Below are 18071 nucleotides of genomic sequence, written 5' to 3' on the forward strand. Positions count from 1 at the left end.
AGATTGACTAGTCTCTTCCACATCCTTAATCACACCAAGTTCTTTCCTCACTCAGGACTTGGTAATGCTATTCCCTCAGCCTGCATGCTTTTCCCTTGCTTGTTACGTGGCTGGCTTCTTTTTGTCTTTAAGGAGCTTCAACTTAAGTGCTGCCATTTCAGATTATTCTTCCAGTACCACACCTTTATACTGCATACACTTGTTCAGTTTTCTATAACATTTGTCACAAACTACAATTACATTTTTGTTTTTTGTTTATTTGATTCATGTTTGTATTTTACTCTGATGTGCAGTCATGACACACGTAGAGCTTGGCACTTAGTAGGTGTTCTGTAATAAGTACTAGTAGAATCAATACATAAGAGAATATTTCCTACAGTGCAAATGTGCCCAAATGGGGCTGAGTGATTGAACTAAATAAAATCTTTCTGGTATCTCGATGATACAGAAAAGTATATAGCGTATGATTAATTTCCTCAATGGGACTTGAAGATTCATTTTTGCTTGTTTGGAAGGAGTAGACTTTGGTTTCTTCAACTATTATATATGCTATAATTTTACTTATTCTACCGTCTTAAGAACCTAAAGATGAAATGTTTCCTATATTTATTGATTTGGTTATTTTTACTTGTAGAAGAGAACAGACACAACTTCGTGAAACTTTTTAGAACTCTAATACATAGTATTGATAATTCCTTGATTTATTAGTTCAGTTGGGCCTGGCTCAACAGAGCAACAACTTCTCTGGCTATCTTGTTATCCTGGGTGTGACTTCATTTATAATTTAGTGTTGGTTTTTTGTTTTGTTTTAAAAAAGATTTTATTTGTTTATTTGAGAGAGAGAGAGAGCAGAAGAGAGTGGCAGGGTGTCTGACTCAGGTCTCAATCCCAGGACCACATGAGATGTGGTCAAATTCCTGGGATCATGACCTGAATGGAAGGCAGACACTTAACTGACAGAGATACCCAACCCCTCAATTTAGTGCTGGTTTTGACTGTGGCCCTGAACCTTTGCATGCCTGCTGGTGGCAAAGGTCTGCATGTTTCAGAAGTTGCTTGGAATCCTGGATGCTAAACAGAGCATATACAACAGGTTTTGTGGGAGCTATGTCGAAAGTTGCCCTTGATTTTCTAGACCAAATGTAAGTACTTGACAAATGGTCTGGTTCAGATTAAGCTTCCAGTTCTAAAGAATATTAATTTATTCCCATCCATTCTAGGTATATCCTTTTTTTAAAAAATATTTTATTTATTTATTTATTTATTTCACAGAGAGAGAGAGAGAGAGAGATCACAAGCAGGCAGAGAGGCAGGCTGGGGGGGGGGGAAGCAGGCCCCCTGCTGAGCAGAGAACCTGATGTGGGGCTCGATCCCAGGACCCTGAGATCATGACCTGAGCTGAAGGCAGAGGCTTAACCCACTGAGCCACCCAGGTGCCGCCCATTCTAAGTATATCTTGACCTTATATCTGAAAGAAGAGACATTGAAAATGAGTTGTGATATCCTCTGTAATCAGCACTTCTGACCGGGCCAGGTATAGGATCTTATCTCTAAGGGAAAGCCCTTTTCAAAGCCATTGAACACTCAGCTGTCACTCTTTTCTGTTCCATGGGGACAGTGGGCCCCAGAGTAAGAAGGTCAGGTATTTTGGTTTTGAGACCCCCTGAGACAAGGAGTTAAGTGTAAGTAGTTCATTTGGGAAGTAATATCAGGAAGCACCAACTGAGGAGTGGGGAATTGAGAATCAGAGACTGCCAAAGAAGTCTGCAGTCAGTTACCACTGTGAGCAACCAGGGCCGATTCCTGCTGGGGAACTCTAGGAACTCCATAGAACACACACTCAGAGTTCTGTCCCCTGTGGGGCAAGACATCTGGGGTATTTAGACTCCACCCCCCCTCCCCCATTAGTTATGTGTTTAGGGCTGGTCCCTGGAAGGAGCTATACCTTCCCTTATACTTCACCTGGCTGTGGGCAGAGGCAGAATAGGGGCTTCAGTTACCAGAGAAATCCCACAGGCAAAGAGATACAGGTTTCGTGGCTAGGAATTGGGCAGATGAACAATGAACAGGTAAGAACAGCAGTTACCTGGTTAGGGTCCAGAGGAAAACAAATGACTGATCAGTTTATAGATACATGAATGTATGTGTGCCTGAGAGAAATGAAGAAGACATTTAGGTTGCTGTGTGGCATGATGAAATCCCTATATGCCTCTGTTATGTGCTGTGTTTGGGTCCATGTCTTAGTATCCAGTGTGTGAGTGAAATGGTGGAGCCAAAAGAAAATCCCGTGGCCGTATTGAATATCTGGAGGAATCTGATAATTTTTCCAAAGCAGTAAATATGTAATTAATGCCATCAAGTCATGGAAAGAAAATATTACCATAAACAGATATTTGGGAAGCACTAGCTACATGCTAGGCACGCCTCTCAGTACATATCATGAATTATCTCATTTAATCTTCACAAAGTTCTATTAGGTAGGTACACTAATCACCTTCATTTTTAAGTGAGAAAACTGAGGCACAGAGAGGCTAAGTCACTTGTCCAAGGCTACACAGCTAAAGGAAATCAGAGATATTCTCATCTGACCTCTCTGTTTTATTGATGGAGAAATTGTACCACACTGGGGCGGTGTCCTCTCCAAGCTCACACTAGTTGCTTTGGTTGGGTTAATAGTAGAATCTAGGTACTCAAATCCCATCATGCTTCCAACTTGCCACATTTAATCAAATATTGATATCTCTTCTCTAGGTATTCCATGTGTAGTGGTACTAAGGATACATCAAGAGAGAAGTGTCTGGGGGAAATACCATGTGTGATTTATCACCTACCTGTTTCCCTTCCATTGCTCCTCTCATCTCCTTGAATGTCGAGGTGAATTCTCCAATGAAGTCATGTTTGCCATTGGAGTCCCAGTCCCATACTATGCACTGCAAGAGGAGAGGAAGTATCTCTTAAAAAAAAATCAAGAATGAACTCACAGTAGCTGAAGGCAGTGTGAGGAAGATCTGATGAGAGATGTGTAGTCTGGAACAAAAACCCAACACTCCAGAATTGTGGCATGTGGGATATATGATGCCTTTGGCTTCTACAGTTGCTTTTTTTTTAAATTAAGTTTTTAATTTAATTTTTAAAAAAATTTATTTATTTATTTGAGAGAGAGAGAGAGAGAGCACAAGCATGAGCAGTGGGGAGGGGCAGAGGGAAAGGGAGAAGCAGACTCCCCATTAGGGAGTGAGCCCAACAGGGTGGGGCTCGATCCCAGGACCCTGAGATCATGACCTGAGCCCAAGGCAGACACTTAATGAACTGAGCCACCTAGGTGCCTCTTTTTGATGGCATCTTTTTTTAAAATTTTTTTTATTTTTTCAGTGTTCCAAGATTCATTGCCTATGCACCACAGCCAGTGCTCCATGCAATACATGTCCTCCTTAATACCCATCACCAGGCTCACCCATCTCCCCACAACCCCTCCCTTCCAAAACCCTTAGTTTGTTTCTCAGAGCCTATAGTCGCTCATGGTTCGTCTCCCCCTTGGCTTTACCCCAATTCACTAGAAGAAAAACAAATTTCTCAACTTTTGCTTTCTCTTCCAGTGTGAAGGTTATGGCAGATAATTCTTCTTGTTGGAAAACATATTAATAAGTCCTTTGGTTATGAAGGAGATTGTATTAGAATAAATCAAAATGGAAGAGGTTAAGACAAAAGGAGCTCAACTGCTCTGCTGAATAAAATAATATCAAGTTGAGTTTTCCCTTTGCAACTACAGACATGAACATAGGACCCAGGAGTATGAGTTGAGAAGTTTGGCAGGGATTCATCAGAGGGCTGAAGATGGGCCTGATGGTGGAGTAGGAGGAGGTAAGAGACAGGTAGGGAACTTCAGAAACTGTGAGGTCTAAATTTCAAGGTCAAGTCATTTAGATAGCTCTCCTCTCAGACGCTCTCTCTACTTCCTCCTTTCCTGTTATCCCTGTGACTAGTAAATCTGCCACCCATAAGAACATTACGCTAGTGGTGACTTGGAGAATAAAGGTGAGGGGCTATGTCCATGTTTTGGGACAAACAGACCAGAGAGCAGTGTCATACAGCCCATAGGGATTGAAAACTGAGGGAGCAGGGTTGCAGAGGGAGAGCTAGACAGATGACTCCTAGGAGTGGGGAACCCCACAGAAACACTGGGGAGGGTGTCAACTTCTGCAGTACATGGAAGTAGAACTCAAGATACCTTATCCAGATTTTGAAATGAATCTTTGACCCCAGGGAGTTGGAGAATTACAATTAACATTCAGTTGAAACCATTCAATGTACACTAACTTTTTGGTCACTACATATTGACTCAATTGGTAGATGCTACAAGTAAACTACTAATAGGATCTGTTATGTCAGTCTGAGTCTCTAAGTGAGGGAAATGCACAGCAGAGTCTCCAGGTGACCTGGGATGGCCATTTGTATCTACAAGAAGTAAATCACTGCTGTTCTCAGCCACTGAGATTGCGACCACATAACCCAGTCTGAGAACTATTTAAGTACTTAAATATCTTAGGAAAAGGTATTTCAATTTACCTTGTCTGATTCCAAAAGCGGGAAAATAAATTTTGTGAGGAAGTTACAAAGAAATAACAACAACAAAAAAAAGCGTCTCTCGGAATTACACCTGTCTGGACATAAAGTTATCTGTTTGTGTAAGAGTGTGTGTTTCATTGCTAGAAATGTTTAAGAAGAAACGGCAGGACTATGCTCCAAAGATGTGGTAGAGAAAGTCAAGTAGAGAATGTTATGGAGGGTTTAGTGGGATGGTCTTTGGGTTTTCTCTAGCTCAGAGATGGTAAGATTAGTTGGAGTTGTATAGGTTGCAAAATAACATCAATGAAAGGCAAAGCTCTTTCTGGTTGAAATGCTAAGCATACCAATGTTTGGTAGGAGGCTGAGAACCCCCTTCTTAATTCGAAGCCAGAAGAAGTTCTTCCTCATTTATTCCATTAGATGGTGGAACCAATTAATGATTCAGCCATTTGGAAAAATGTCTTAGAATGTGTATTGTAAATATCATGTTGTTGAACACTATCCATTGATCAGCAGTCACTTACAACCAGGGGCTTTTCTCTTTCTTTGCCAGTCCCTCCTTACTGTCTCTCCCTCCTTGGACATGTATGACCTGGGCCTGGACACAGAAAAAAAGAAGGCTGGTTCTTGGGACCCTGATTTTAAGGATCCTAACTTTGCCTGGTAATAAATACAGCCACGGCACACCTGAGACTGACACTCAGGTACTCTTCTACCTTGAGGAGCGGATTAAAGAGACAAAGGGAGCAGAAGCATAGGAGAGAAAAGAAGTGGAAGCAACCTTTTAAACACTCCTCTAGAGGCACCTGGGTGGCTCAGTGGGTTGAGCCTCTGCCTTCGGCTCAGGTCATGATCCCAGGGTCCTGGGATCGAGCCCCACATCAGGCTCTCTGCTCAGCAAGGAGCCTGCTTCCTCCTCTTTCTCTGCCTGCCTCTCCGCCTACTGGTGATCTCTGCCTGTCAAATAAATAAATAAAATCCTTTAAAAAATAAAAATAAATAAAAAGCACTCTTCTGCATTGAGGAAGAGGTTGAATCTCCTTCTTCCTGCCTCCCTAGTCATAGCTGAATATAGAAAAAGAAAGAAGGGATGTACAGAATACTTCAGCTCGTAACAGAATCTTAGGCAAAAACCACCTGTCACTCCTTTTTTGCCCCGTTAGATGTCCCATCATGCTTTAGTTACTTTCCCCCCTTCCACCTGGCGTGCATAACATTCAGGACGTTTGTAATCCGCTATAACTCGGACAGAGAAGGAATGACCACTGACCCTCCACGGGCTGGAGGAGGAGTCAGGCTTGACAGGACTCTAGTCCTGGCCTCCCTGTCGCTTACATGGGCCCTGCTTCTTTGATTGGCTAGCATTTCCCACTGCGGCAGATGCAGAATTCTGTTTTGACCTTTCTCAGAAGGGACCCTAAAGGATGGAAGACACAGTGAAGCATAAAAACAAAAACATTCTTTCCGTCTCTCCCTGCCACGAAGCTGGTTTCTGACAGCTCTGATGCGGTTGAGAGAGGAACACATCTTGGTGAAAAGTAAACAGATCAGCTGCCCTGTAGAAAAACTGAGACTGAGGCAGGGTTCCTGGTGTGAATCAATAAGGAAGACTTGACAGATCTGCGAGAGATTAGCAGCTGGAACGCTCTATGAGCCAGAAGTCTTCTTAAGTCCCTGCATTTCACAGTGGAGTTTAGTATGCAGTCTTACCGTGTCTGAGCTCCACAGAGGGTCCGATCAACTCCCTCATTTTACAGAGACGGACGTGATGGCAGGGAAGTGAAATGGCTTCTGTGAGTTCACCCAGTGCAGGGTTGGGACTAAAACCCAGGTTTCCCACCTCCCTGATTTCATAGCTCCCACACAGATAGCAAATTATCATAATTAAACAATATATATATTGCTTACTATGTACCAGACTTTTTCTGAGAACTTATTTTATATATATTTCACTTATATATGAAATATATATATGTGTATATATATATACACACACATATATATAGACTCATTTAATCCCCAGAACAATTTATTGTTACACTTATTTTATGGATGAGGAAATGGAGGCACAGAGAAGTAAAGTAAGTTTCCCAAGACCACTCAGCTAACACTAGATAATCTTTGAACCAAAAGTAGTTCATAGTTTGTCTTAACTGATCATCTTTTATGAACCCATACCACTTGGTTTATGGTCTTTAATTCTTTATGGGAACCTTGAAATGACAATACTATTATTACCATTCATAGGTAATTGCCAATCTCTATTAGAGAGAGTAAGTGACTTGACTGGACACCTAGAAAGTGACAAATACGGATTTGAATGCAGGTGTTTGTTGCTATAGCTGAAATATTTTCTAATATACCACACTGTCTCTTAATAGAAGAGATTCAGAATTGAGTTCTTCTAAATTTGCTCTGTGTAAAAAAATCCCATTCTGTGATTGAAACTATAAAGTATTAGGATTTCCTGAAGCTCTGTGAACACACCAAGCAACAGAGAGGACCTGTTCACTGTTCCCAAGCAATAGGCTGCATAGACAGTACGTGTATGGTCTTTGGGGTCTTAAGCAGTGTCTATGAAATGCGTGGATAGGTGTGTCTTGAGAGTGCACTACTCCATCCTGTTCTTATTTTACATTTGCATGGAACCCATTATAAGAAAGATATGCCAACTTATTGTTCACTAGCCTTTTGTGATGGTCAGTTTTATGTGCCAACTTGGCTAGGTTATAGTCCCATTAGTTAATCAAACACTAATTTAGGTATTACAGTGAAATTATTTTATAGACACAGTTGATCAGTTCATAATCAGCTGATGTTAAAATAAAGAAGATTTTGTGGTTCCATATGAATTTTAGGATTGTATTTCTATTTCTGTAAAATAAAAAATCACATTGGGATTTTGATGGAGATAACACTGAATCTGTAGGCCACTTGAAGGAGTATGGGTATTTGGAATGACATTCCAGTATATGAACATGGAACATCTTTCCATTTACTTGTGTCTCCTTTAATTTCATCAATGTTTTGTAATTTCCAATGTGTAATCTTTCACCTCCTTGGTTAAGTTTATTCCTAAATATATTATTTTTGATGCTATTGTAAGTGGGAATGTTTTCTTAACTTCCTTTTTTGATGGTTCATTATTAGTGTATAGAAACACAACTGACTTTTGTATGTTGATTTTGTATCATGCAAGTTTACTAAATTTGTGTATTAGTTCCAACAGTTCCTTTTAACAGTTCCTTTTGGTGGAATCTATCGGGCTTTCTACATATAGGAATTATGTCACCTGCAAACAGATAATTTTAATTCTTCTTTTCCTATTTCTTTTTCTTTTCTTTCCTAATTGTTCTGGCTAAGATTTTTCAGTACTGTGTTGAATAGGAGTGGCAAAAATGGGAATCCTTATCTTGTTCCTGATCTTAAAGGAAAAGCTTTCATTTTTCACCATTGAATAGGATTTTAGTTGTGGCTTTGTCACATATGGCTTTTATCATTTTGGAGGTTACCTTCCTTTATACCTAGTTTATTGAGCATTTTATCATGAAACAGTGTTGAATTATGTCAACTCAGAATAGCCAAAGCAACCTTAAGAAAAAAGAACAAAGTGGTCCACACCTCACTTCTAATTACAAAATATATCACAAAGCTACAGTGATTAAAACAGCATGGCACTGGCATAAAGACAAACCTATAGGCCAATGGGACAGAACAGAAAGACCAGAAATAAACTCACATATATATGGTCAACCGATTTTTGACAAATGTGTCGAGAATGCAAAATGAAGAATAGTCTTGTCAACAAGTGATGTTGGGAAAACTGGATATCCAAATACGAAGGAAGGAAGGAAAGAAGAGAGAGAGAGAAAGGAATTCAGTCGCTACCTTTTCCATACACAAAAATCAACTCAAAATGGATTAAGGATTTCAACATAAGACCTGGAACTATTAAAACTATTGTAAGAAAATATGGGAGAAAGCTACTTGACATTGGTCTTGGTAATGATTTCTTGGATATGTCACCAAAAGCATAGGCAATGAAACCAAAAGTAGGCAAGTGGGATTATGTCAAACTAAAAAGCTCCTATCCAGAAAAGGAATCAACAAAATGAAAGGTATCTTATGAAATGGGAAAAAAATATTTGCAAACTGTTTATCTGATAAGGGGTTAATATCCAAAATATAGAAGGAACTCCCACAATTCAAGAGCAAAAACCCCAATAGTCCAATTTTTTAAAAATGGGCAAAAGTCTTGAATAGACCTTCCTCCAAAGAAGGTATAAAAATGGTCAACAGGTATATGAAATCATGTTCAATATCATTAATTATTAGGGAAGTACAAATCAGAACTATAACAAGATAGCACTTCACATCTGTTAGAATGGCTATTGTTAAAAAAAAATAGTTGTTGCCAAAGATGTGAATAACTGGTAGCATTGTACACTGTTGGCTGGCATACCTTTCTTATAATAGGTTCCATGCAAATGTAAAGTAAGAACAGAATGGAGTATTGCAAACTCTCAAGACACACCTATCTATGCATTTCACAGACAGAGCTAAAGACCCCAGAGACCATGCACACACTGTTGTCTATGCAGCCTCTTGCTTGAGAACAGTGAAGAGGTTCTCTCTGTTGCTTATACTGTTTCCCATGTTACTCATTTAACCTTTACAGCAACCCTGCTAGTGGAGAGCGTTTGTAATTGTCTCCATTTTATAGATGAGGAAACTGAGAAATAGAGAGGTTAGTGACCTAGTATTCATACTGAATATTCAGTGTTTAAAGTATGGCTGACTTTGACATCAGAGTTCTCAGGTCAGAATCTGATGCAGTTCCGGGTGGGAAATAATGAACTCTCTAAACTGTGATCAGGAACTGTATAACTGCCACAAATCACTAAAGAATTCTCATAGATAAAGGAAATGTCTTCTTCTTCTGATCTCTCAAATTTTCATTTATTTATTTTTTATCACTGTATACTTGTCATTTGCTCAGGTGAAGCAGAATTTGCTGTCAAGTTTCTCTCGCTCCTTAGTCACATCATCACCTTAAGCTTCCATTGATATCTGTTTATATCCGCTCTAACATCTCCACCTACGTGGTCATCACTGGTCCACGACTTGAAGGGAACCTCTGAGCACTCAGATTTTTATGAGGGTTTAGCACAATTCTTGGGCACAAGTAAGAACTCAGATAAATATCTGATAAGTGAATAAAAAAGGTCTCTCTTCCTGAGTCAAGTTGATGACAGTTCTCTGAGTGTTTGGTCTTATCTACACTGCAAAGGGAAAGGAAGATATTGCAATCATCTTGTTGATTTTTATTAAAGGAGACAGTTGAACCAGATAATAAGCTTTGGTGGTTGTAGACATGGGTGTAGGAAGGCAGAAATGGGATTACGGACATAATTTAATGATTGCAGTCACAGGTGCTAGGGGCTGGGAAGCAGGAGAGCTAAGTTTTAGTCTGAGCTCTGCAGGTAGTGCCATGAGACCTCAGGAAGGCTTCTCAAACTCTGTGCCTTGGTTTCCTTCTGCATAAATGGGTGTCTGGGGAAGGAGAATTGGAAGGAATGTTCTGTGAGGTCCCTTTCCAATCCAGAATTCCCTAGTTACATGACACTACATCTTTATTCCTTTTTCAACCTTCTGTTCCAAAGTCTGAGACTTTCATATTAAAGTAATTAAAGTAATGCAGTTCTTAATTAACTATTAATACCTGGTAATGTAACAATACTCTCCTTGTTCTCTCCTGTAAGGTATGTATCTATACATACATATCTATACACCTTGGAGAGCTTAAAGTACATTGTTCATAGTCTCATGGTGATCCTCCCAAAAGCCACCCCATCCCCAGGAGAAAATGGGTCCATTTTTACAGATGATGATCCTAAAATATAATAAAGTCACTAAGGTGACTTATTCCCAAGTGCAGAACTGCCAAGAGCTGAATGAGGACCTGAACCTGGCTTCATGGCTCTACATCTAGGGCCCTTGTCCTTATACCACATAGCTTCGCAATAAACTTCCGCCAGGTGCCTTTCCAGTGGAGAGCTTTTTCCCCTTCTTTTCTTTCTTTCTTTCTTTTTTTTTTTTTTTAATAATCAACTAATTCACAATATCTGACCTCTCTCAGGAAGAATACATTTATATACAATTTTAATGTTCTCTTTGATAATAAGAACTCTTCAGAATTGCCCAGAATGATTAATCCAGGAGGGGAGTCTTACTGAGTTCATTTAAAGGTAGAATTTTAAATTGAGACCATCAAAATTAAATGCTAACAATGTAGGGACCAAACTGTGTTTCATATCACTCAGTCTAGACCAGTTTTCTAACTGCAGCTTTTAGAAAATCAGGCAGTATTCTATCGTTTTAGGGAGGTTTTAGGCAAATATATAGTCATACTTCAGAGCAGCCAAGATTAGGGATTTGTGAGAATTTCACCCATAACTTAGTATTTGGGATGACTTCTTTTTTAAAAAATGCAATGAGAACCCTTAACACAAAATTGGCTTAGTGGCTTAAATAGCACTCTAAATATCTACAAAAAGAATATCAAATATATATATTTGTTTATTTGATGGTTGTGACTTGGGCCCTGGCGGACCTTGGCTGGGTATGTCCATGGGGAGAGGATCCAAGTTCCTTTGATTATCTTCTAATCACTTTATTGTGATTGCTCACTGCAGAGTCAGCAGTGACTATTTGACATTGACCCAGCCCTTAGGGTAAGAGTGAAAAGCAGTTCCTCCATTGTGACATGAATACTCTGACTGGCTTCTAAGTCTGACAGGGCAGAGGGCTACGTGGAGTAAACAGAGAGCTTCATAGTAGAGCAGAGACTGAAAATGGATCCAGTTAGATGGTTACAGGTAGGATGGGTAGGACAGATGGAGGGGGAAGTTTCTCAAATAAACGTTATTGTAGGTACAGCTCCAGAGGTGGCAGGCAGGGCCGAGGCTTTGACTATGTCCATCTCCAGGAGCCACCTTTGCTGGAATGGTGAGCAGGACTAGTGGAAACTTGTCTGTATGACAGCCCAAGTATCTTCTGAGGGACTCATTGGGAGGTGAGGAGAGAGTAGGCTCACAAGATGGGTCCAGCAGCAGAGAACTGGACTTTACAGGAGTGGGGCAAGGCTGAGCAGAGTCTGGTGACAATCACCCAGATTTTTCCATGGGCTTTGCCCCGGTGGATTCACGTTTGAGTTCTAGGGAGGAGGCTTTTAGCAAAAAGGCAGCCTAAAACAGCACAAAATACCAGGGTCTTATGTACACCAAGAGAAAAGAGAGAGTAGCTTTGATGCACTGAGAGCATCAGAATGTAGTCCCAGGGACTCAGGGGCATGGAGGATGCAGTGGAGGTGTTGCTTGGGAGCTGGGGGAGGAGGGAGGATGGGGATGGCAGCAGCAGCAGCAGGAACGTCTGGACGCCTTAGAGGGCACAGCGTTGGCATTCACATGCTAAGACATCCACGCACCAAGTGGCAGCAGCAGCAGCAGGAGGGAGAAAACCGTGTTAGAATCTTTGGGACCCATGGAATATGAGCTCTGTTGGCTTGGGGTTAGTCCTTCTGATACAATGGAAGTGGAGAAGGGCCCTTAGCTGGCCTCAGGAGTAGCAGAAGCGGGAGACGATGCACAGATTGAGGGTGGGGGGCGTGGCGCATGCCAGGAGGTAGCTGAAATGACTTGTGGGTGAGTGTATGCAAAAACCTGCTTGCAATTTTCAAAGAAATAATTGAAGGGTGAACTTTAAAGGAGCGGAGAGAGGCCAGAGGTCTTGCCTTAGTTGTCGAAGCAAGATCTTATGAAATGTAGGTTCTATCACCAGTCTTTAAAATAAAACCTATATTAAATATTGGGAATGCCAGCATTTTAATTCCAGTGTGGACCCTGTAAATGAGGCTGTGCATAGTCATCCACCATCTGTTTTCCCTGCCCGGCCTGCCCTCACTCACTGATCCCCGCCTCAAGAGGAAACACAGAGCATCTGGGACAAGAAGTCTAGATGCAGTGGGGGAGTGCTCTGTGTTCCTTTTCAGTACTGTATGTCCAGAATGATGCAGCTTCCTCTAATCCTGAAACTCACATCAGGTGCTTCGTGGGAGGAAGATCCCAAAGCATGAGTTCCCCTTGTAGACTCGGGTCAGTGCCATTTAACTCAATCTGCTTTTTTGGTCTCTTGTCGTCAACTGCTGTTTTTTCTTCCAAATTTGCTCTCAATTTACACTTTGCATTTGTCTCACCACATTTCCAGTAATCAGGCCAATCTGCCTTTTCCACAATTAGAAAGTTGGTGGAAGATGTAGTTACCTCCAGGAGAGGGATTATCTTGACCTTGGAGGTAACATGTTAGTGGTTTGATAAGGGGGAGAAATGGCAGCACTTTTGGAGTCATTCATAATTTGAATTAAATCTCTTCCCTTTCACTGGCCAACTGTGTAATCATCCCCAAATCACTTTGCCTTTTTCTATCCAGTTTATTAATCTGTAAGGTAGGGGTGGTAAGTCTTCTCTACTCACTAGGTTGTTGCAAGAATTTATTTGACACACATATCTTATTTATTTATCTATCATTTACCATGGACTAGAGATCGTGATATCAATGGGTATAAAGAGATGAAAGCTGTATCCCCTGCCTTCAAGATGCTGACAGTTTAGTGCAGGAGATGCAGTTGTAAATAAATAGAATGGACATGGCAAAACTGGAGGGTTGTGCCAAAGGTAGTCACCATGGACAGTCAGGAAGGCTTACAAGAGCAAAGAAAGAAAAGAGTACCTCCTAAGCAGCATGTGCAAATAAATACAAGAGCTCTTCAGTTTATTTGCACAAAAGGATAAATGGCTAAAACTGGATCCTTTTCTGAGCATATAGTAAGGACAGATAGAGCAGAAGAACACTCTGGGTGCCTACAGGGACAACTGGAGGACACAGAGCTACTTTCTCCTTCCTCTTGCTTACCCTGGAGCCTGCATGGGACTGGAATGTAATCTGCCCAGTTAAATCTCTTGTTTCCTGCTTGTTACATGCTCCAGAGACACTGAAAGCATCTCAGAGCACTTCCCTGTAGGAACTTGTGCTATGCAATGAGGAATGCCCCAGGGTTTGATGATGGAGATGTGGTGCTGAAAAAGGACAGATCTGGGAAGGCACAGGTGTGGGTCCTCACCTGGCCTCTGATGTTTACCAGCAATGAGACATTAAACAGGTCATTCTGCCTCTCTGGAACTCAGTCCTCTTTTGTAAAATGACTGGCTTGTAGTAAAGGAACAGTGATAAGACAATGTTATGCCTAGGGATTTAGTATGCCTAAGAGAGCTTGTTAAATTTCAGATTCCCAGGCCCTATCAGAGATTCTGATTCAGTTGTCTGGGAGGGTCCCAAGAATCTGCCTTCGAAACAAGAGTCTTGCCAGTTTGCATGCATGTGGCCTCTGGACACTTTGAGAAGCAATCGACAGAAAATCTAGGCGTCTAGGACAACAGTGGCAATAATTTATATTTACATCCTGGTTTACTCTGTCTTCTTCAATCCAGTAAGAAATTTGACCACAAACAGAAAACAACATTCAAGGGCCATCCTGAATCCTTACTGATCATGCAATGCAGCACCGCTCTAGGCAGGCAAGCAACATTCTCAAAGGTTACATACATGAGAGTTGGACTAAGAGATTCCCGGAAGGGAAGGGTGATGTGATGTTGGTTTTATCTTGCAATTCACACATCTCTTCTTTCTGGACTGCAGCCAATCCCTGAGACACCCCATAATGAAGTATATCACTCTTTGAAGCTTTCGTTGGAGATTTATGGCTTTGGGAGGCTTGGTTAGTTCAGATAAGCTTCAGAGGCTCCCAAATGCTTGTCCAAACCTCTTTAACTTCACACCTCACCACTCTCTAGGAAGATTGAAGCTCCTGTGGTTGTGTGGGCAGAGTGAAGAGGCAGGCTTTGACAGTGACTTTTGCCTCAAGCTTTCAACAAGAGCTCTCTATCTGCATGATCAAAGTCAGTCTGAATCGCTTCAACCTGTACCACTCTTTTCTACCAAATTCACAGGTATAAGATCTATCTGAGAAGCTGATATTCAATCAGGGGCTGATCCGTGTTGGACTCAGGAGACTTCCTTATGTGAATTGCAAATAAGAACACAATCTCCACCCAATGCACAGATGTTCAATAACTTAAGTCAGTCTAGCAGGCTGTTGGGGTATGATGCATACTATTTTTAACATGTAATGAAGTATGATTCCCCTTGAGGAGTTCTGAAATTAAAAGGACCTCTTCCACACCCTCGCGGCTCCCGGTCTCTCTCTTTTTTATATATTTACTTCCTCTATATTTCCTGAAACATATTGCAGATGGACATGATACATACAAAAATAGGAGATTGAAAAAGTGACTACAGATTTTGATTTTCTTATTTTATTTTATTTTCTGATTCATTATCTCACCTTTGTTGAGTATCTACGCTGTCAGGAAATGAACTAGGTGCAGTAATACACATTATATCTTTAGTGGTAAAGATAGATGAATTAATTTTTACTCACATAAAGCTTACAGTCGAAAACAGACATTAACCCCATATAGAAAAGTGTAAAACTAAGGACTTAGTTAGTTGGGTAACTCAATGAGTGAATGAAACAAACATGTGAATGGCATCTTTCATACAAGAATCTTGGAGTACTTTTCACAAATGGTAAGTGACAATTCCCTTTTAATGTTTTGGAGGATCTGTAGGAACTTATATAGAATTTAGATTCTAGATTAGGAATATAATCTATTACATTTAGAATTTGTATTAGTTATATAACCTGTAACTTCATAACTTTATAACCTCAGAGTTGTAAGACAGAACGGCCACTCCAGGGTTCAAGAGTCTGAGAGAGTATATCCACAATATGTGGCATGAAAAGAAATAGAAGTCTATCTACATCTCATGTTGGAGAGAAACTAAGGAGAGAGGCACTTTGGAGGAGGGGGAGATCTCAACATTTTGAATAAAGATTTGTCTTTCACCGAGTCACAAAAACAAATGCTCTGCACAGCATTCAGTGGGAGGAGTACTGGACAGAGTCAGGAGCTTTGGGCTCTTGGACTCAGAATAGCCATTCCCTTTTTAGGCAGGATACTCTATTTCTCAGGGGCTCAAGGCTATCATCTGGAGAAAGAAAGGATTAGACTCGATGGTCCTTAAGTTCCTGTTCTTCTCTTAAAATGATTGAAAAATTAAGTGATTTCTTTCTCCTTCACGAGTGTCATTCCCACCCATCAGCGGGATCATACTTGATCAGCTCTGCGAAGAATGATTAGTATCACACTTCCTGTGTCATTGCATCCATTCTAGATAGTAATGACTCACTGAAGTTGGAAGGCAAATTCTAAAATCTTCCATTTGGTTTTTACCTAATACAGATCTAACTCCAGCAGGTATTGATATTATCAAACTAAACTTTTAAAACTACAAAATCCCTATTTGACATTGGGGTATCCCCATGTTAAATTCCCTGTTAGATTCCCATGTTAGATTTTTGGAAAGTTTTTAAATTCTAGTTCAGCGATGAGCCTGGGGTAAGTGTTCTTTGACTGACTGAACCGGGGTGAGATATGCAATGTAGGCTTTAAGTTCTGGAGGTCATAGGTCACAAATCCTCAATTTTCCTTATAAAGTACCCTGTATAGGTGGTGCCTAATAGTTACATATTTTTGTTCTGTCAATTTACTTGTTTTTAATACAATTAGCATTTGAGTTAATTTTGTTTGCCAAGTACTCATTGACCAAGTTCTCTAAGCACATCTCACTTAATCCTCACAACAAACTTGCTAGGTAGGTACCAATAACAACATTTTGAAAGAAATTGAAACCCAGGGATGTTAGGTGAATTTCCTGAGGTAACTCAGTTAGAAAGTGGTAAAGTTGGGATTTGAACCTTGGTCTCTTGGGGGAGTCTGTGCTTTCCTATATACCATACTGCTTATTTACTCACCACTGAATGAGTATTTACTGAGTATCTACTAGGATTCATGTGCAGATACTCTGGGCACTGATGACATGACAGTTTGGACAGGATGTTATTTCACTGTTTTTATGAAGTCATTCTACCCCAGCATTTATCAAGTGGCAGAACATTCTACAGAATTCCTTGGTTGGATTAGTCCTCTGCAGGCAATGTAGAGAGATCACTCTGGCTGCCAAGGGGAGAATGAACAAAAGGGAGAAACAGAAGTCCAATGTGTTTAGTGTGAAATTGGGAAGTTTATGAAGATAGTAAGGAAATGGCAACTACAGGTCTCAATCTTTAAGTACATGTTGAGGTTGAGGGAGAAGAAAAGGGGGAAAGAAAAAATTAGAACTGTCCCCAAGCTCTTGGCTTGGGTATTTTGGTTGACGATTCACCAGGAGAGAATCATAGAAAGAACAAGTTTGAGGGCCAAGGGACAGTTTAGAATTTGGCCATTTTGAATCCCACATTTTTGACTTCTAATAAACACCATGGTTCTCTGGACCTGTGGTAAGTAATCACTGTTTCTCCCAGCAAAATGCCTGTGTCTGTTTCTAAATGAGCCATGCTGCTTGTGGTTTATTGACTGCTATAATCTGATGCCTACAGACAACCTCCTGCTGGGTCCCTGAGGAGGAAAATTTGCTTGAAGATCAGAAAAGAACAGATGACTCCATTTGTGTGGCTTAATGGGTCTGGAAACCACAAGCTGGCAATGGAGGACTGACTGACAGCCAGGAGGAAGTCTTGGCATGGCCAGGCAACCTGATTACTGTGTATTCCCAACTTAAGTTCATTTACTTGCTACTCTTTATTTAATTACTGCCAATGCAACCATCATGGGTGTTCAAGACTTGGAAGTTTTAAAACAAGGGAACAAAACAGTTCCTAAAAGCATGCAGATATGAGCCATTCCTCATCAATCTCATGAAATGACCATTCGAAAATAGTTTTGCTGCTGACATGTCCAAATGAATTCTGGGTATTTAGATTGGATTTACCATCTATCCATAAGACAATAAAAAATAAATGCAGGCATTCCAGTCGGATTCACAAAAATTGTTCTGGATTCTCTTGCCTCAATATTACCATTGATTTTGTCTTTGCTCTGTTCTATTGTTTGTAATGTTTCTTTGACTTGATTGGTTGTCTAGCTTATCCTTTGAATACAACCTTTGATGCTCAGGACTCTTGACTCTGTTGGGCAACCATCACATCTGACCCAGGTCTGGATCTTGGGTCATCACCTAGAAATTAGCTTCTGATTGGAGCCTTGTGTGGACATACACCAACCAAGTTTAGGTTAATTCAATACTTATTTTTTTGAAATCTCATCTTTTGTGTGTATGTATGTTTGAAAAGGTCTCTACATCACTTAGACTTCCTACATAGACTTGGCCATTCATGGTCAATCTGTGCCTCACTGAGTTATGATGCTTACTTACATAGTGTGAAAAAAAGAGCTTGGAATTTCCTAGATAAATGAAAAAACCAAGAG

General features: G+C 40.5%; 1 protein-coding gene across 1 annotated transcript in view; it reads right to left on the minus strand.

The window, feature by feature from the left end:
* Positions 1–18071, minus strand: part of CPNE4 (copine 4) — a 453626-nt gene that overhangs the window by 41519 nt on the left and 394036 nt on the right. Inside the window, exon 8 of the mRNA XM_059387975.1 lies at positions 2832–2930. Coding sequence (XP_059243958.1) covers positions 2832–2930 — 99 coding nt within the window. The remainder of the gene's footprint in view (positions 1–2831; positions 2931–18071) is intronic.

This window comes from Mustela nigripes, chromosome 2, assembly GCF_022355385.1.
Source record: "Mustela nigripes isolate SB6536 chromosome 2, MUSNIG.SB6536, whole genome shotgun sequence".
Lineage (NCBI taxonomy): Eukaryota > Metazoa > Chordata > Mammalia > Carnivora > Mustelidae > Mustela > Mustela nigripes.